The sequence below is a fragment of the Chanodichthys erythropterus genome, chromosome 15 (assembly GCF_024489055.1).
Source record: "Chanodichthys erythropterus isolate Z2021 chromosome 15, ASM2448905v1, whole genome shotgun sequence".
Taxonomy (NCBI): domain Eukaryota; kingdom Metazoa; phylum Chordata; class Actinopteri; order Cypriniformes; family Xenocyprididae; genus Chanodichthys; species Chanodichthys erythropterus.
In genome coordinates this window covers 25,239,783-25,261,759 of record NC_090235.1, presented here as the reverse complement: position 1 = coordinate 25,261,759, position 21,977 = coordinate 25,239,783, and the positions used below count along the sequence as shown (strand labels likewise).

The 21,977-nt window shown below is 35.1% G+C and overlaps 1 protein-coding gene across 1 annotated transcript; it reads left to right on the top strand.

Annotated features, from left to right (window-relative positions):
• The first annotated feature begins 659 nt into the window (after nt 1–659).
• galnt12 (UDP-N-acetyl-alpha-D-galactosamine:polypeptide N-acetylgalactosaminyltransferase 12) lies at nt 660–21,687 on the top strand. The gene is made up of 10 exons (XM_067411818.1): nt 660–1,248; nt 3,005–3,174; nt 4,195–4,384; nt 4,562–4,747; nt 5,161–5,278; nt 7,807–7,983; nt 10,132–10,263; nt 10,690–10,803; nt 13,858–14,013; nt 17,484–21,687. Exons 1-10 carry the CDS (start codon nt 890–892, stop codon nt 17,619–17,621), a joined length of 1,740 nt encoding a protein of 579 aa, XP_067267919.1. The 5' UTR covers nt 660–889; the 3' UTR covers nt 17,622–21,687.
• The last annotated feature ends 290 nt before the right edge of the window (nt 21,688–21,977 follow it).

The window sequence follows — 21,977 nt, the reverse complement described above, 5'->3', positions numbered from 1 at the left end:
ATAGTAACTATTTATATATAGTATATGTATAGTCGGACTTTCTCAGTAGGTTAGTTGTGTATAGGTTTATACTGTCTGTATTTATGTTCCACTGTATGTCACCACATGTAGCGGAATGACAATAAAGCTCAGCTTGACTTAAAGTTGAAATTATGTCATACTAATCATAATTATGAATGATTCAAGATTAAAAAGTTTAAATTATGAGTTAAAAAGTAGACTATGGCATACTAAGTGATACTAAGTCATATGAGAATAAAACGTCGAAATTATGACATGAAAAGTCAAAATTATGACATACTATGTCACAAATATAATAAGTTTAAATTATTACATAGGCCTACTAAGTCATAATTATGACTGAGTCACGATTAAAAAGCTGAAGTAATGCTATAAATTCGACGTTCATGTCAATTTCGACTTTTTAATGTCATAATTTCAACTTTGTATGTTAGAATTATTACGTTTTAAGTCATAATTTCGACTTTTCATCTCATAATATGACTTAATATATCATAATTTCAACATTTTATCTCATTATGATATACAAAAGCATGCTTTTCCCCCTTATGTGGCGGAAATGGTCTTCCATCGAATGTAACAACTCTTGTTTTGAACTCCTCCCCCTGCAGCCGGTTCTGCTCGCCCTTCATGTCGATCACACACACACACACACACTTCAACAGTTGGTTTTAGCCACAGAATGAAATGACCAACTTTCGCCTTGCTTGGATAGTTTCCCCTTCACTGTAGTCGACTTTAAAATGAAATCTGGCACTTTGAAAACGATATCCTCTAACAAGGGCGAACACTTTTCGAACTTTTCATGAGATTGAACTTTGGATGACAAAGAGTTTGAGGAAACCAGAGCGGACTAGAAGGACACATTATGGCAATATGTGGCAGACGGAGTCGGTCCAAGTTAATTCTGTACATTCTCGGGGCTTTTGTAGTGGGATATTTAGTATTTCAGAGGAACACGCAGACTGATGTCGGGTTGGCGAGTCGAAGAGAAGTGCCAGTCGAGCAGGACAAAAATGTGGACGAAGATTTTCTGAAGAAACCTGTTTACGAGAAGCCTCCTCTAGATGTAAATGCTTTGGGAGAGATGGGTAGAGCTGTTAAACTAGACCTGACAGGAGAAGAGAAGCGAGAGGAGGAGGAGAGCATCAAAAAACATCAGATAAACACTTATGTGAGCGATAGGATATCACTACACCGCAGACTGCCTGAAAGATGGAACCCACTGTAAGTGGCCATGCTATGAACATGTTTGAAGTTAGCTTGTTCGATATATGTCTGATATTCAGCCTCAACAGATCATTAACTTATTCTTATAATTGTATTAAATTGTTTTTTTTATTTTTTTTTAATAGCATTAGATTGTAGAAGAGGATACAGATTGTAGTTTATTGTTCAAATCCGCATCGATTTATGCAAAACAGTGAAGTTGTAAATGTTTTGTAAACAGTCCCTATCTTGCTCCAATGGGTAATGTGCGATTACAGGTAGAGAACGTCTACAAAGTACCAGAGGAGGAGAAAAACGTTCAATGTGGCTCCGTCACATCTAGAGATGCAGTTTGCAGATGTCCTTACTGTCATATAAATTATGCATAATAAAACAAAAAAGCAAAAACATATCCAAAAGGGGATGTTAAAAAATGTTAAAATGTTAAAAATGATAAATAAAATCCACAGCAGTCATTTTTTTTTTTTTTTCAGAACAAGGAACAGTTTGTGGACCCCTAATTACAAAATTATATATATATATATATATATATATATATATATATATATATATATATATATATATATATATATATTGAAGTCAAACAATAAACCAGTAGCCCATCACAAATCCAAAGGGTGTTTATTATTATAGCCATCTGGAGCAGTGGTTCTCAATTTTTTTGCCTCCAAGGCCCCCCTTTGTCCTAGACAATATTCGAAGGCCATCCTAATTAAGGGTACGTTTACACGACAACAATGTACTGGAAAGTAAAAATGGGAAAGTTTTTACTTTGCATTTTTCCCGTACAGACAACAACTTTGTCAAAATGATCCCTTTCGCACGGATCCGCGAAAATTACTAAAAATGCTGCATTATACATGCCAGGCCAGTAGTTGATGATGTCACTTTGTAAAGAAACACATGTGCATGACATCACCATTTTTCCTAAATTTTTCAAAAGTTTGCATTTTCAGGTCCCTAAAACGCTGTTGTCGTGTAAAAGAACGGCCAAAATGCAAAAAAAAAGTTACATTTTTCTCCAAATGGCCCCTGAGCTGATATGTACCTCTGGCACTTCTGTTGTAATAAAACAAAATAACTAAAATATGTCAGTTTAATGTTGTAAATCTTTATTTTTTAGTATTGTTTTTTTTTTTAATATTTTTAATATAACCCAATTTAAATAATTTTAAAACTTACTGGGGCCCCTTGGAAGTTTGCTGAGGCCCCCTAGTGGGCACCGGCCCCCTGGTTGAGAACCACTGACCTAGAGGTGAACAGTCTGCTATTGGTTTTACCATAATAGGTTAAAAATTAATGTAAAAAAAAGCAAAGCCCAATTTATTACCAAACTGTTATTTTATTTACTCTTTTTGGTCATGTTTTTAATGTGTTGTGATTATTGTTTGCGTAATATTTGTTTAGTGAAGCCTTCAGTATTTTATAATGACCATTAGGCTTGATGCATCTGTGGTGTTTATTTTATTTATAAATTTTTACATTTTAATTAATATTTTTATTTCTATCTCTTATATTAGATGTTTTTGTAACTGTACAGCACTTCGGTGCACTCAAAATAAAATTTTAGTTTGATTTTGATTTGATATTGTGCCATGTTTTGTGATCCTATTATGTAATTTTCCCTCAGGTATTAAGATCAAATAATCCTGCATAGTGTGCATATTTATTTATTATAATGCTACTGTAAACATGAGTGCAGTCTGACGATGTACATTAGCAAGTCATTAACTAATGCGATCTGTCTATTCAGATGTAGAAACCTGAAATATGACTACCTGAGCCTGCCCACGACATCTGTAGTGATAGCCTTCTACAATGAAGCCTGGTCCACGCTACTGCGGACAGTGCACAGCGTCCTGGAGACCTCGCCTGACCTGCTGCTGACTGAAATCATACTGGTGGATGACTACAGTGACCGAGGTATCAATCTGAATGATAACTTCTCATGCAATCTTTGAGCACATGACTGTAAGAAGATCTTATGTATTAAAAGTTAATTATATTACGATTAACTTGGAGCATTTTTGATTTGGGACAGCCAGGAAGGAGGAACCACCAAGAACAACACACAAACAACATGACAATGGACTGGAGTAATTATTGTTAACTAAAACAAATAAAAACATTTTTAATAATTGAAATAAAGCTGAAATAAAATAAAATATAAATATTAGTTGAAAAACGTAAACTAAATGAAACTTAAAAAATAAAATAAAATGAAAGATGACATACTAAAAATATTAACTGGAAAGAAATAAAACGAAAACTGAAATAAAAATAAATTAAAACTAAATGGTAATATTTAAAAAATAGAATTAAATGACAATCACATAATTAAATTACTAAAAAATAATGAAAATATATAAAAAATATATAAAAAAAAAAAAAAAAAATATATATATATATATATATATATATATATATATATATACATACATAAATGTATACAAAAATGCAAAATATAAATAAACATACAGTAATAATAATAATAATAAATAAAACTAAATAAATAAATAAATGAATAAAAATATGGCTTAACCAACTTATACTGTCTTCTAGGCTAATAATATTCATGTTTCATACATAACATTAACAAAGAACATAAACAAGAAAAAATCCTGACTTAACCAACTTATACTGTCTCCTAGGCTAATAAAAAATGTACATATTTAAGTATTCAACAGCCGTTATTTAAGTTCGCTCTACTCAAAGTACCCAGAGGACACACACTTCCCTGATCACAAAAATCTTTTATAGAATTATAAATCAAGGTTTTGAAAATGAAATACCACAGCAACAACATAATCTCAGCTCCACCCTGTGGTGAAACAGCAAGTTGTTTCCTAATGGAAAAGCCAATTAGCATATTTCTGTCCTGAGTTCTTGTTCCCTTTAGACCAGCAGCTGTTACTGAGCACTTCTCATGAATTTGACCCACAGAGCATTTAAAGGAGCCTCTAGAGAACTACATCGCCAATATCAAAAAGGTGCGTCTGATCCGAGCAAGGAAGAGAGAGGGTTTGGTGCGAGCTCGGCTTCTGGGAGCTTCCATTGCCACAGGAGAAGTGCTGACCTTCCTCGATTGCCACTGCGAGTGCCATGAAGGCTGGTTGGAGCCTATACTCCAGAGGTGAGACAGATAAACCCCTCTCTACAAACCCAAAACATGCATTATTTTCAAAATTTGTGTATAAATTTTTGTCTTTAACTTGCATAACAATATTTGCATGTTTTTTCAAGTCAAGCCTAAACTACATATCGTATCACAGTTTGTTTTATGAGAATTAATATTTACTAAATCCTGTAGAATAAAGGACGAGCCTTCAGCTGTGGTGTGTCCAGTAATTGACGTCATTGACTGGAACACTTTCCAGTACCTGGGCAACCCCGGAGAACCTCAGATCGGGGGATTCGATTGGCGATTGGTGTTTACTTGGCACACTATCCCAGAATATGAGCAGAAACGCAGAAGTTCTGCCACGGATGTCGTCAGGTCTGTGCTTAATGGTTGTAGCTAATTGGAAAACAATTTGTAATACTAAAGGAAAAATGTAATTTTTGGTCCTGTTCCAATGTAAAAACAATGCAACATTGCATCAGTATGTTCAGTCTTAAATTTTGGTTGGTATGTGATTATGTTTTGAGCTTTATTATGCATTGCCTGATTCATGAGGGATCAAAATACACACAGCAGAGAAATCCATTTTCCATATCTGGAGATTTTAAGTAGATTTAAGAAGTTTTTGGAGATTTTTATGGCTATATTTCAGGAACCAGAACTGTTTATGTGAACATATTTGAACGTAATTAAAAATCAATCAACATTAAACCCTGCCATTATGCTTTTCCTGGAAGTTACTTTAATTTTACTAGTAGATGCACAGAAATATTATATCTTTGATCCAGGTCTCCTACAATGGCTGGGGGTTTGTTTGCAGTCAATAAGAAGTACTTCCTTTACCTGGGCACATATGATACAGGAATGGAGGTGTGGGGTGGAGAGAACCTGGAGTTCTCGTTCAGAGTAAGTGCATTTTGTTGCTTTTTCTGTAACATTTTCCTCTAGTTTCTCTCCAAGTTTTGATTTCCTGAGGGGAGAAATCCTTTAGGCAGATGGTCACAATCCTAGTTTGAAAACTGTGTGATGAGTCACACAAGGTTAGGAGGTCAGTCAGCGACTTTATTAAGTGTCTGCCAGCTAGTATGATGACTAAAGTGACCTTCACTGTTTATGCAGCATTTACTTACTCATAATTACTCAGCTCATCCCCTGAAGGATTCCAACACTGTTACATAGGCAGTAATGGTTCATTTGTGTTTTGAGTGCCTTGAACACCAGGGGCTGCATTTTAACCAGATTCTATCAGGGAACGACACAAAGACCAGACAGCTGCTCTGTCAATGCAGTATGACAGACCAGCCTATTTACTCTCTTGATCAGTAGATCTTTTCCAAAAAAAAACTAGTGATTTGCCTGCACAGACAGCTGCAGCATCCCAACTGGCCAGTTTGGCCAAAGGTATCTTAGGACAGGTTTTTTATGTGGACCCCAATGGAGACTTAGAAAAAAAAAAATAACTGAGAGAGAATGATTTTAAGCAGTGACAGTTAAAGGTGCCCTAGAATCAAAAATTTAACTTTCCTCGGCATAGTTGAATAACAAGAGTTCAGTACATGGAAAAATATACATTGAGTTTCAAACCCCATTGCTTCCTCTTTCTTATATAAATCTCGTTTGTTTAAAAGACTTCCGGAAAACACGCGGATCTCAACATAATACCGACTGTTACGTAACAGTTGGGATCATTAATATGTATGACCTCAATATTTGCATATATGCCAGCCCATGTTTGAGCATTAGACAAGGAAAGGCAGTATTAACATCTGGATCTGTGCACAGACAAGGTAAGCAAGCAAGAACAACAGCGAAAAATGGCAGATGGAGCAATAATAATTGACATGATCCATGATATCATATTTTTAGTGATATTTGTAAATTGTCTTTCTAAATGTTTCGTTAGCATGTTGCTAATGTACTTTTAAATGAGGTTAAAGTTACCATCGTTTCTTACTGTATTCACGGAGACAAGAGCCGTCGCTATTTTCATTTTTAAACATGTGCAGTCTGTGTAATGCATAAACACATCTTCATTCTTTATAAATCTCTCCAACAGTGTAGCATTAGCCGTTAGCCACGGAGCACAGCCTCAAACTCATAGAGAATCAAACGTAAACGTCAAAATAAATACTTTACTCACATAATTCGAAGCATGCACACAGCATGCATGACGAACATTTTGTAAAGATCCATTTGAGGGTTATATTAGCTGTGTGAACTTTGTAAATGCACTGTAATATAGTCGAGAGCTCGTGTCGCAGGGAGCATGCGATTTAAAGGGGCGGTGCGCTGAAAAAATCAGTGTATAGTTAATGATGCACCAAAATAGGCAGTTAAAAAAATTTATTTAAAAAGATCTATGGGGTATTTTGAGCTGAAACTTCACAGACACATTCAGAAGACACCTTAGACTTATATTACATCTTGTGAAAAAGCATTCTTGGGCACCTTTAATTGTAATAATTGAAAAAGTGTGAATTGTTATAATTTAGCACAGTAAACAAATTTGGGATAATTACTGTTTGAAATCTCTTTCTAAAGACTGGTCTAATTAATCATGATTTTTCATAGTTTTAACCGCAAGAAATCTGCATATATTGAAAAATATTTGTATCTAAAGAGCTTCTCTCAACTCTCGTTTCCACAGACTAAATAAATGTAAGTGTAATAAATGTAATAAATGTTTTATTCCAAGGAATAAAAAATGTAAAAGATAATTGTGACTTTTTATCTCACAATTCTGACTATATTCCTCAAAATTGCAAGATAAAAACTCACAAAAAACATATATATGAAGTTTAAATTATTTAATGTCATTTATTTAATTTAAATAATTTATTTAATTAACTTTCATGATGACAAAGAACTGCAATGTCACGTGATCGTGGCCACGATAGAGATGATAATCAAACCAAACAGGTTTTGTTAGGTTTTAGCAGAGTATCCAAGGCACAAGTTCTACAGGCTCCGCCCTTTTCTGGAAAGTCTGCTGGAGAGCAGCAGCTCATTTGCATTTAAGGACAAGACACATGCACTCAAAAATGGGCATTTACAACATGCTATAATAAATGATCTGTGAGGTACTTTGAGCTGAAACTTCACAGACAGATTCTGGGGACAACTGAGATGTGGCATAATAGGTCCCCCTTAAGAATAGTTTGCTTTGTGTTTAGTATAATGACAATACAAAAGGCAATTTAGATAAACTATATGTTGTCTTTATAATATCACACATAATATTTTTTTCTCACACAGTATAAAAAGGTCTGTAAAAGAATACGATCATATTTGGGGGTCCTTGACATCAAAATGTTGAAAACCACTAGCATAATTAAATTGCCTACTTATTGGAAGAGCCAAATGTGCCTATAAAATGCTGCCTGTTGATTATTACGGATGGCTAATCTATTTCCTGTCTTGATTGTGTTTTACAGATCTGGCAGTGTGGAGGGAGTCTGGAAATCCATCCTTGCTCTCACGTGGGTCACGTGTTTCCGAAGAGAGCACCATATTCAAGAAACAAGGCCTTGGCCAACAGCGTGCGGGCGGCTGAAGTCTGGATGGATGAATACAAAGAAGTATATTACCACCGCAGCCCTCATGCACGTCTGGTACGCCTACTTGTGTGGTCTGTTACATAACTCTGCTTTTGTTTGCTTGTCTGCTCATTTTCAAAGAGCATGTTTATCACATCTATCTTTGAGATTAGTGGAAATAGACTCATGTAGCCTTTGTGAATGATGCACATTTTCTTTGCCACAAACCTAGAAATATCCACACAATCTGTTGATATCCTCTGAATGAATGACATTTAGCAGGTGGGCTGAAACTCTGTTCTCACTGAGAAGTGGCACCTCTTTCAGTCCGTGTTTGTCATTCACGGTCCCCACTGAGCCCTGTAGTTAAACAGAGAGGTGCTTTTGGTGACAGATCAGGTGACCCTTTCCTCTCTGAACCTTGGAGATGCTGCCAGGTTGGCACCGCCAACTCAAAAGCTATCTGATGTCATGCCAACAGATAAGGCTCTCTCTCTCTTCAGGTATAAACCACAGACAAACACTGGCCTTGCCAGCGTGGATCAGGTTTGACATCCTTCATACTCCGCTTCCACGCAAATTCGTAAGCGGATCGCTCTCTCTTTCACCCTTCGAGTCTCACAGCATATTTTATTCATAGCCAAAATCTCTGTCGATTGTGCCACCGAGTCCTAAAGATCAACAAAACGAGGCTCTGTGATGGATCTCGATGATCAAAACGCTTCGACAGACGCTTGATTGACCGTGTAGCTGGATGGTACGTGCCTGCCTCAGGACTTTGTTGAGACTGAAGCCTGATCACAGACCGATCATCAATGGGTGTGATGTTGTGCCACCCGGCTGGCACTCACAGCAGGGCTGTACGTTATTGATGAATCACTATCAAGTTTGTTAATTAGAAGTGCACTTTCTTTCATTCATCTTTACGTAGAGCTGCTGAATCTCTTTGACAGAACTCTACTTCCAACAGATGTTCCTCATAAGGGATCATATCACTGGCACCACTACTGTATGTGTGGACCATCACTCACCACTAATTCTTCCCTGACAGGAGGTTATGAGGGGATACCACAGCCACAAACATACAACTTGGCCTTTATCGGTCTCATTTGCTGAGGCGGGTTTGCAACATTATTTTGCGAGAGGATATGGCAGAATGTAGCATTTTGTGCTTTACTGCGGGTGGGGTAATTGCATCAGATTGCTTAAAAAATAAGATGACAGACTTTAGAGGTTTAGTTTTATGTGATCATTTTGTGAGAACTGGTGTGATGTCATTTAAAAAAATATATATTTTTAGGAGTTTGAAATGGCTAGCCAAAAGTGAACTTACTGGAAAAGTTTGTCGTACCATTGGTCCATGACGATGACGATGAGATATTTATGGTTATTAAAGACAATATTGGCTGTTAGTATTCCAGAAATAACTTTAATTTCTACACAGAGCTGTAACTCTGTCATAGAGCAAAGTGAAAATCCAATGCAATGTGTTAAAGGGACAGTTCACCCAAAAATGGAATTTCTGTCATAATTTACTGACCCTCAAGTTGTTCCAAACCTGTATAAGCTGCTGAACACAAAGGAAGATATTTTGAAGTAAGTTTGTAACCAGGCCACTTTGGGCCACCATTGACTTCCATACTGTAGTAGGGGGAAAAATGCTTATGGAAGTCAATGGTGAACATTCTTCAAAATATCTTCCTTTGTGTTCAATAGAACACAAACTAAGACATTTATACAGCTTTGAAACAACCGGAGGGTGAGTAAATGACAACAGAATTTTTATTTATTATACCTTCATTGTTAATGTTAATGTTGCTACAGCTTCTGGTATTGGATGTAGAACTGCTGTTGTCCATTCATACCTCCGAATCCATTTGTCCTACCGGTAAAAACTCATTCTCTTTTGAAAGTGTACAAATAATGAGCTATTTGTGCATATATAATAAATGTGCACAAATATAGATCTCAAACTGCATCAAAGCGCAGACGAATAATGATTTAAATAACTGAATAACTTATCTCAACACTTTATGGGCTTAAAGGGATAGTTCACCCAAAAATGAAAATTCTGTCATCATTTACTCACCTGTATCAGTTTCGTTGTTCTGTTGGAACACAAAAGAAGATATTTTGAAGAATGTGGGTAACTAAAAATGTGCTGGTCCCCATTGATTTCCATAGTATGAAATAAGAACCCTAATTTTTAATGCTTGTTTTCAGGAAGCATATGGTGATGTGACAGACAGACGGAAACTCCGAATGCGTCTTAAGTGTAAAGATTTTAAGTGGTTCTTGGAGAACATCTACCCTGACATTCAAATCCCAGAGGACAGGCCTGGAATGTTTGGCATGGTGAGAAGAGGCAAACGTTTTTCTATTTACAAGCACAGCTTTGTAACAGCAGAGCTCCAGAAGTGAAAATGCCATTATCCACAGCTGTTTGCTGGTTGGTTTGGTTCAAAGTTTACAATGCAAGCCTAGTGTGACATGATGAAATGATTTCACTTCCTTTACAATCAATAACGCGAGTGGCAAAGTGTAGACTACATTCAAAATGTGGGACTATTTCATTTAAAAGTTGAAATAAACTTAGATACTTAGATATAGAAGTATAATTTAAAACAGAAAAAGAAACATTTAAAAAAGAAACATTAATGTCTTAATAATTTTCTCTTATACTAATAATATATTTATAATAATAAAAAAAATGTTTTATTAAATAAGACAATTTTTTTGGACCCTATTGTTGAATTTTTTTTTGTTTCTTCTTAATTGTAGCTGAAGAATAAAGGAATGGCCAACTACTGCTTTGACTACAACCCACCTGATGAGCATAACATGGCCGGTCACCGGGTCATTCTTTACCCGTGTCACGGCATGGGACAAAACCAGGTAACTTTCGTTCTTCTCGAATGTAACAACTGACAGTGCTGCTCCAATTAGCGTTCACTGGCACATATACACAATACACAGAGATTGTAATGCGTCCTCAGGAATATACATGAGAGTGTGTCTCACAGCTGTGATGTATTATTAAAATGGCATCCTAATATGCCGCAGTAAATAATGTGTTGTGTACCTCACAGCACGCTTGTTTTTAAAGTGACTTTAGCTGCCTGGCACAGCAGCGTGACTTCATTCGTCTCCTCCCTCTCTGTGGGGAGGTAGATGAGCCCTGGAGACTTATCAGTGCACAATATCTGCTATGTACAGCACAACAACACCGTTCTAATGGATTCTCTCTGTGAATACAAGAGAAATGTTCTTCTGTTTCTGGTTTAGTGCATATGGGTCAATCCTGTTAAGAAGTTCCTTTTGAGACCTAAAGGGGACCTATTAACGGGGACCCCTTTTTCAAAGTTTTGAATTTGTTCTTTTAATTTGTAATAGTGCAGTCAAACTAAACGCTTTAAAGCATGGGATTGATTTTTTCACTTTAACACATTAAAAATATTTAGCTCAATTAATGCAGTATCCGTTTGTTTCCGTCATCCTTTAGCTGGCGTTACATTATATGATCACACTATTGTTCATTCAAGTGCTATTAAACCTTTAAAGCCTGATAAGGCGCAAAAAATAACTTAAATTTGTATTTTGTGCTTAAACGGACAAAAACACACAAAAATATGCCAAAATGCCCGCTTTGTCAAGTATCCTCGTAAGCCTTAAATGAGTAAAATAGTCTTAAAAAGTCTTAAATGAACATAAAGAGCTGTGAGGACATTGGATGTGTGTCAGATCTGCGCCATGTGCGTCAGATCTTAAAGTGACAGTAACCTAAAAAAATGCTGCAGTGATGTCTGTCATTAATGTTAATCAAAGAACAAAAGACAAGAAAATCACTGCTCTTGACTGAATAACTTCTGTAGCTTTAATAAGGATTAATCTTTATTTAATTTATAATTTATGTAGTGAAGACTGTGAAGTATTTGATCATTTTATTAAAATATTTAAAATTTACTGTCTTTATGTTGTTTCTACATTCATTTGGAGATTTAATGTGAAATTATTACAATATAAAAATATATTAAAAACCTTAATGTTAGGTGTGATTAATTGCGATTAATTACAGAAAAATGTGCAATTAATTTGCTCATTTTTAATAATCGATTGACAGCAGTAATTTTGAATATTATTTTGCAATATAATTGTATTTACTGTATTTTTGATTAAAAGCAGCCTTGATGAGCATAAGAGACTTATATTAAAAAAAAACATAAAAAAATATATAATGTTTCCAAATGTTTGACAGGTACTATATATATATACATACAGTACAGTCCAAAAGTTTGGAACCACTAAGATTTTTAATGTTTTTAAAAGAAGTTTCGTCTGCTCACCAAGGCTACATTTATTTAATTAAAAATACAGTAAAAACAGTAATATTGTGAAATATTATTACAATTTAAAATAACTGTTTTCTATTTGAATGTATTTCACAAAGTAATTTAGTCCTGTGATGGCAAAGCTGAATTTTCAGCATCATTACTCCAGTCTTCAGTGTCACATGATCCTTCAGAAATTATTTTAATATGCTGATCTGCTGCTCAAGAAACATTTAATGTGTACAATTGTACAAAATATTTGTGTACAATATTTTTTTCAGGATTATATGATGAATAGAAAGTTCAAAAGAACAGTGTTTATCTGAAATCTAATCTTTTGTAACTTTATAAATGTCTTTACTGCCACTTTTGATTGATTTAATGCATCCTTGCTGAATAAAAGTATTCATTTCTTTAATGTCTTTTCAAAAAAATAAAAATAAAAATTCTTACTGACCCCAAACTTTTGAACGGTAGTGTATAATGCTACAGAAGCTTTGTATTTCAGATAAATGCTGTTCTTTTGAACTTTCTATTCATCAAGGAATCCTGAAAAAAAAAAAACATTGAAAATAATCATAAATGTTTATTGAGCAGCAAATCAGCATATTAATATGATTTCTGAAGGATCATGTGACACTGAAGACTGGAGTAACAATGCTGAAAATTCAGCTTTGCATCACAGGAATAAATTACTTTGTCAAATATATTTAAATAGTACACAGTTATTTTAAATTGTAATAATATTTCACAATATTACTGTTTTTTTACTGTATTTTCAATTAAATAAATGTAGCCTTGGTGAGTAGACGAAACTCCTTTTAAAAACATTAAAAATCTTAGTGTTCCAAACTTTTGGACTGTACTGTAAATACACTCTTATTATATAATATTATATTTACTTTTATTGCACCATTATCAAAAGGGGTAACGTAATGATGCCATTAGGTGCAAATAATACTGTCGAGATTCATGTTTGGATTTATTACAGTTCATCACAGTCAGAGAAGGTTCGCTTGCAGATTTATGCTGCCTTCACGTCCAATCGGAAATGTCCTACTTCACACTTCTGAAGTTGTGATTATGAGCTCATTGTGTTCAAGTGCTTTGTTTTCGGAAAGAACAAGAATCATGTTTTATAACCAGGTTTATAAACCAGGTTTATTCTTGGGTATTTATTGAGGAAATCTTATTAAAGCCAAAATTATATTTAGCATCCCATTCAACTATATAACCATTTGTTGCGCTATCTAGATAGTCAGCGTGCTGATGAATCTGGAATTTTGGTCAAATACAGGCTATTTTTGCTTTGTATGAAACATACCATATGCTTAAAGCATACTTTAAGAAATGTGTTCTGGTCAAGATTAGGCAACTTACAGGATGTTGATAAATGAAGATAATGAGGACACAGGACACCTAATGTTTTCCATCTTTAAAAAAAATGTGATTTAATGTTTTATGTAATACATTAACATACTATATGATGGGGATGAAATGTACTACATAACATGATTGACCGTATGTGCCTTATCAGTGTTTTTGGATTTGTCTTTGATTTTAAAGTGTTGATGTGTTGAGCTTCTGTGTGTGAATATTTTCCTTTCTCTTTTCGTGACAGTTCTTTGAGTACTCCACGTTTCAAGAGATCCGTTATAACACGAGGGATCCTGCATGCTGTATCGTAGCTGATCCCATCTCCACATTCCTTACCATGCGTCACTGCAGTAAACTCAGGGAACCTGTGCCTGAAGACCAGAAGTTTATATTCAGAGAGGTGAGATAAACACATCAGTACAAACAGTATGCAAATGTAATTTTATTAAAATGAATTTCATTAATCCCAAATAATCACATATACATTACTGTTCAAACAAAAGTTTGGGGTCAGTACAATTTTTTTATTATTTTTTTTAAAGAAATTAATATTTTTATTTAGCAAGGCTGCACTAAATTGATCAAAAGTGACAAAAGAAATTATAATGTTACAAAAGATTCTATTTTAAATAAAGGCAGTTATTTTAAACTTTCTGTTCATCAAAGTATTCTGAAAAAAATCACAGTTTCCACAAAAATATTAAGCAACACAACTGATTCAATTGATAATAATAAGAAGAAATGTTTCTTGAGCACCAAATCTGTATATTAGAATGATTTCTGGAGGATCATGTGACTGAAGTAATGATGCTGAAAATTCAGCTTTTTCATCACTGGAATATATTATATTTTAAAATATATTAAAACAGAAGACAGTTATTTTAAATAGCCAGGCTGCAGCGCTTCCAGGTCCAAACGCTCTATCTCATACAACAAGAATACAACAAATGGTGCTAATATACACACACAATGTGGTGTAATACTTCCAAACAATTATAATCATAACCTTTATCTCCATACCAAAATCCCAGATGGCCAGACAGTGATTCATCTTTTATACATCGTTTAAATATTAATGTCTGTGACGCTGTGAGCATGGAGACTGTTGTGTAGACTGTAAGTATTTTAAATGTTTAACTTTAATGTTAAATGTTTAATATGAATAAATGGCCATGGAGATGCCACTCTCAAGTGAAACGAGTCGAGGCTTGGACCCAGAAACGGCGCTCCTTACGTCACGACTTAACAAGCGGATAATCAGGTGCATCTACCAACCCAGAAAATGTGAAAAAGGACAACCCAATAACTTTGTTTTGGCAAGCCTTTCTCTGCAAGAATGTGAAAAAAATTAGCCTTTCAGATTTCGCTCCCCTTGTGACATAGAAAGGGGAACTTTAAATAATAATATTAAATAATATTATTAATATTATCGCCCCTAATCTGCACATTTCTACCCACGGCACAGGCATTTTGTTTTTGCAAGTGAAATTCTTCCCGAGTCTCTCCATTAGTGTCCAATTCCGTTTTGAACAATGTAAGGCTGAGCACCGTTACTGACAATTGTCATTTTGGCTGCGTGAGATTCTCCAGCTTTGTTGTTGCTGAGCAACAAAGCCCCTTTTCTGAAAAGGGGGCTCTCTTCTGGAAAGGGGGCACCCTTTGGTCACACCCAAATAGGGGAAAATTTGTCAAGCTATAATAAATGATCTGTGGGGTATTTGAGCTAAAATTTAAGCTGCTCAACTGTCTTCAATTGATAATAATAATAATAAATATAGCTGCAAGCAGCAATTACGGGGCCAAGCACAAAAACGGCACAAGAAGCCAGCCAACATGGCTGGGAGCATCAGACTAACTGCAACATTGAGCAAGTAAAGACCTATTAAGGTAATTTTAGGCAAAAGAACTGAAAAATGATCAAAAATGAGGATTTACTGGTTCATCACTTTCGACCAATAGGTGGCGCTGTGATTTTGGTGAAAATCAGAGCAACTGTCTGGAATGAGTTCGAAAAAGTAGGTTTTTAAAGAAAAACAATATGGCGGACAGCAAGTCCAACTGATTATGGCAAATTTGATATCTGTGTTCTCGGCATGACCCAAGGAATCTACTGAGGCCAGTTTTATTACAATTTGTCAATATAGACAAAAGTTATTAGCATTTTTGTAAATTTTGTTATAACTTTTGACCACAAGGTGGCGCAGTGCCGAAACTTCTCAGGCTCCTTCAGGCCATTGTCCTGATGACCCATACCAAGTTTCGGAACGATACGCTAATGCGTTCGTAAAATACAGTATTTTAGTACGAAATTCAAAATGGTCGACGGCTAAAATGGCCAATATGGAAATTTTTGGGCAAACCTATCAGAAGTTATAAGCAAAAATAGGCATTTTTCATATCTCCGCACCAGTAGGTGGTGCTGCGCCGAAACACTGCATGATGCCTCAGGTCATGCTTGTGATGACATGTACCAAGTTTGGTCTGAATACGATAAAGCGTTGCAGAGATACAGCCTTACTTCTATTTTCACAAGCACTACGTACAATTCGTTTTTCAAAAACAGTTTGAGGAATCGACTTGAATTCCATAACTTTTTGTCAGCATTGTCTGAAGATGATCTGGTTCAATTTTTGAAAATCGGAGTAACGGAGTAAAGTTAGAAAAAGTATGTTTTTTAGAAAATTCAAAATGGCGGAAAGATTTTCATGACGGAAAATTACGTCATAGGGTGCAATCGATTCATCTTGACCAAAGGAAACAGAAAAAAAAAAAAAAAAGTTTCTAGAAGGATTGAGTTAGAGACTCCAAATTTGCTAAGGACAAAGGTCAGACTGTCCTCTAACTGTGTGCCAAATTTCACAACTTTCCCGCAAGCGGTTCTATGGGCTGCCATAGACTTCAAGAGTGGAAGAAGAAGAAGAAGAAGAAGAATAAAAAAATAAAAAAAAAAAAAGAACGCCAACAATAACAATAGGTGCCTCCGCACCTTCGGTGCTTGGCCCCTAATAATAATTGTTTCTTGAGAACCAAATCTGTATATTAGAATGATTTTTGAAGGATTATGTGACCCTAAAGACTGGAGTAATAATGCCAAAATTTCGCTTTTTCATTACTGAAATATATTTTAAACTACATTCAAATAGAAGACAGTTATTTAAAATTGTAATAATATTCCACAACATTACTGTTTTTATTGTATTTTAATCTAATAAATGCAGGCTTAAATGCAGCATAAGAGGCTTCTTTCAAAAACATTAAAAACATCTTGCTAACCCCAAACTTTAAATCAGTATTGTATTTGCTGAGAAATGCGGCACATTTAAGACATTTTCATTGCATTTGAATAAATCAATAAATAGACATCATTAGAAATATATTATTTAAATTCATAAAAATCAACACTATCACTTTTATCATCAGCAATTCACATACAACACATAATGGTTGCTTCATTAGCTTTAAATTGACAGGTGTCATCTTGTGGTTTGGCAGTTAGTCAGAACTGTACACACTAACATGCACTTCAAGTGTTCTTCAAAGCAAATAACAGGCCAAGTAAATGTCACATTAAAGCGTTACTTGAGAAAGTCATGGACAGCAAGAGGTTTCAGTGTGGCTTGCAGTGTAATTTCAGAAGCAAGCCTTAGTGTGAACTCTTTGCCAGTACAGCGAGCACCTGAAGAGCAGCGTGACGACAGCAGGTTTCTCACTAGACTGTGGGGAACTAAAGCAGGGAGGTGGTATTTGGGAGCAAATGAAATGCTGGGGTTGGCTGAGCTTCATGTTCCAAAAGTCTTTATAGCATTTGAACAAACCCCTGACTGCAAGTATTAAACTCAGGCATCTAACATTCTATCTTTGCATTTGCAGGATGGCTCTCTCTACCACGTTCAGACGCAGAAATGCATTGAGGCAGTGGACCGGACTGACAACGGGAACCCTGGCCCCGCTCTCCGCTCCTGCTCGGACTCGGCCCACCAGAAGTGGTTCTTTGAAGAGAGAACATAGCAAAGGTTCTCTCTGCACCTTTCACCTGCGCTACAGTTAAAAGGGCTTTTTCATATCAGCTGTTCCAACTCCACACCAGTTTATTGAGCATTCCAGTTCCTGCGCTTAGGATTGATAGTGCCTTCATGTTACACATGTCCACAGTACAGACTGTGATTAATGTATTAGGTTTTAACATATTTGCAGTGTATTAAAATTCATCACTTATAATAGAGTCGTTCAGTTTGTAATCCTGAAATCTGAAGAGAATGACTATTTTCGTGCCAACGAGTTTACTCAGAAATTTTTGGATTTATGAGTAAAATAACATGTATAAACGTACGTTGAGTAAAACGTATGAGTTAAATAATATAACATTCACTACCATTCAAGTTTGGGGTCAGTAAGATTTAATTTTAAAAGAAATGAATAGTTTTTTTCAGTAAGGATGCATTAAATTTATTAAAATTGACAGTAAATTCTTTTAGAATGTTAAAAAGATATATTTCAAATAAATGTTGTTCTTTTGAATTTTTCATTCATTAAAGAATCCACAAAAATATTAAGCAGCACAACTGTTTTCAACATTGATAATAATAAGAAATGTTTCTTGAGCAGCAAATCAGCTATCTGAATGATTTCTGAAGGATCATGTGACACTGAAGACTGGAGTAATGATGCTGAAAATTCAGCTTTGCTATCACAGGGAATAAATTAATACATTTTAAAATATAGATAACAGTTATTTTAAATTGTAATAATATTTCATAATATAACTATATTTACTGCATTTTAGATCAAATAAATGTAGCCTTGGTGAGCACAAGAGACTTCAAAAACATTAAAAACATCTTACAGACCCCAAACTTGTGAACCCTAATATATGTTATATAATAAAATGTGAAAGTCTCAAAAGCCACAGACCTTATTTTAATCATAAATCCAAAACTTCCTTTCTTAAAGGACACAGGAAGTTCCTGAGGGTGAATTAATCTTCCGGATTGGCCTGCAAATAGACATCATCACTGAACACATCTATTTCTCTGCAAGATATAAACTATTTATCATATCATTTTGCAGGAAGGTAATTTGAGTTATTTTAATCAGCCAGTGCTGCCAGCTCCATCTGCTGGTGTCTTATTCTCCCCTGATATTCTGCAAAGTAGCTTCTATTACAAATTTTCGACTTGACTTTTTTTTTTTTTTTTCTAGTGACTAGCATTTTTAAAATATGATCTGGTACCTGGTGTAAGTCAGATTCGTCGTGTGTGTATTTTTGGCTGAGTATTGAGGTTAGACTCGGATAAGCAGCAACACTGCTGCCATTCTCTTTCCAACCACTAGATGGTGCCAAATTCTCCGTTTTACTCCATATCCTCCATGTTGTAACATCAGCTCGTCTGTAATTTCAGTGGCCCACTATGCGGTGAGTGAGATGCTAGGTTACACTTTTTTATACACAATTACGGTTCAAAATGTACAATTAATGTTACTTTTTCTGAAATCGTATGGCAGCCTACCTCTAGTCATTTACCTGCTGTATGTTATTGTTGGACATTTGAATGGGATAAAACAGAGCTGGATGTCAAAGCAAGTACTAGATTGTAGTGGCCAAAGTGCTGTGATTTTGCTTCATATTTCCCTCAGCTTTATAGAGAAACAATGCTGGTCAGTTTAGAGTATGTGGATAAAAATGTCTTTAAATTCTGGCCATCTGTGGGTCAGTTTCCAATGCTGAATGATCATTTCTTTCAGGCTAATTTGTCATTCGTAATGAATTTGTTTAATTTTTTCAGTTATTTATTACTTAAGTAAAAGTGTGGTTCAGGGATGACATATTTTTGTAGGCCAACCCCAAAGTTAGCATCACCCTGGTTCCCTCAACAAAAACCCAATAGGATTTTTTCCATTGGCTTTTGGATTATTGCAGAAAATAAGGTCTGTGATTAACAAAAGCTTATGATTCTTACACGTTTTGTTTGTCATAATAATCTTCACAAATTAACACAACTTTTATGAATATTGAAGAATAAATACAATAGGCAAAAGTCAAAACTTCAGCGTCACCATCATTAAGCTTCAACAACTCTTTCGGTTTTTGCTTAAAAACATTTTCCCTGAAAGTTTGCATTAGAATAATTGACACAATGAATGTGTGAAAGCGGACTAGTGAGAAGATGAGTTTACCTGTACGACTGATGACGTTTAATGTTCCTGACAAGCTCTCTAGTTTAGACACTTGTTAGTAACCGCCTTTTACAAGACAAAAGCTTTAAAAAGAAAATAAAAATTCACAATAGGGTATTACTGATATATTTTACATCATAAAATAAAATGTGAAAATATGTTGAGTTTGTGTTCACCACAGACCTTATTTCAAACATTTAACCAAAAACCCATTCAAAAAACCCACTGACTTTAGGACGATGGAAGCTGAAGTGGCTAAATCGGTTCTAGGTTTTGGCCTACAAAAATATGTCATCCCTGCAACACTCTGTTGCAGGTGTCCTTGAAATTGCTGGTATGTTGAAAATTATTTTTTTTTTATTATTATTATTAAAAGATTAGTTTAGTCAAAAATTAACTTTATATCATCATGTACTCACCCCCATGTCATTCCAAACCAGTAGGAATTTCTTCTTTGGAACACACACACAAAAAAATATATTTTAAAGAATGTACATGCTGCTATTTTCCCAAACAAAATGCACTTTAAAAGCATCATAAAAGTGGTCAAGTCATGCACTATATTTTCACCATATGAAAGTTTTGTGTGAAGAATGGGTAAAAATTAGTAGTTATTGATCGAAAATCACCATTCACTTTAATTTAATGGGGGAAAAAACAGCTGTGACATTCTGCTAATAATATCTCTTTTTGTGAATTTTTTGAAAGACTTAAAGGTGAGTAAATGAAGACAAACGTTTTAACATTTAAAATGTTTTAAGTGACTTACAGATTGTACAAAGGAGGACAATTTTTCAAATACTGGTGAGAGAAAGTTTACTTTAGTGAGGTTTATGGAACATATTTTTTGCATTAATCTATAAGGTGATGGGCTAACTTATCATTGTCATGGAGAGAATTGGTTTACTGATATGATTCTCTGAGAGCATGTGACATGAGCTCAATACTGGACAGATGTTTCCAGGAACTCAATAGATAAGAAGGTGATTGAGAGATTGATTACATGATGATTATAAAATGAGAACCCATTCTGTTTGAAGCAGTAGGGTTTTTTCCTGTCTGTCAAAGCCTCAGAACTGACAATGGGTTTGTTTGATGAGGTCAAAAAAGAGGATCTTCTGTATGGACAGCCATAAGTCCTATTAGACCATTTAGTCATATGGCACAAAAACAATGATACATTCTCTAGATAAATGTGGTTTAAGGTTTATATTATGCGGTTTGATCTTCACTGACGCATAGTACCAACCCAAAAAAATGAAAGTTGGTTACAGCGGCAGTGAGTATGCACTTTTCTTGGAATAATGAATGATTTATAATTTCATTTAATTTTGCTGAAGGCAGAATGTTTTGAAAAACGTATCTATGCTGGAAGGAAAATTCAGGTAACTTTATGCTGTTATGTAAGTGACCTTAACATCAGGAATGAAGGTATTCTTTCTTTTCTTTTGAAAATGCATTAATCATGGTTAATAAAATGTCTTATTTCTAACTAAAGGTGCACTAAGTTTGTTTTGTTACACTATTTATGTTATTTGCAGTCAGCAATGATTAATTTATTCCGCAAAGTAGTATTTAATGGTCATGTGATCTCCACATGAGCTGACCCACTGATACGATTGCAGTCTTCATCTCATGTGAGTTTATTTTCCTGAAAAGTACGTTCATTTCTTTGTGCGAAACGTTTTCATGAGGAAAAAATGATTGAGTGCACCTTTTAATTGTAATGAAAATTTTTGCTCTAACTTCAAATTGATTTCATGTTTGACTTTTTACACATTAAAGCCATTGAATAACATCCCAATGTGTGCCTATCTTTCTTCACCAACAACCGACAACCCCTGGCAATCTTTTTTCCGCTGTATTACACAGTCCCGTCTCTCCAGCGAGCGTTTGATTTCGTATTCTGGCACTTCACTCACAGTGTTACTGTGGGAAAATAATAAATGGCAAACTTTTTCCCTTTATAAAGCGCTAATCTCGTTCCCCCCGCGAATGCGTGTTTGTTCTTTCCGTTTATGTTGGAGTGGCAGTTGCAGAGAGGAGATGGAGGTGTCATTGGCAGCCTATCTGACTGGCGTGAAGATGTGCAGCTGAGTATGAGGAAGCGCTCATGCCAAGATGCTCCTCACTATGCGCTCTGCCCCGCAGTCATTCTCAATTACTCATTCATGATGTGCGTCTGTTTGA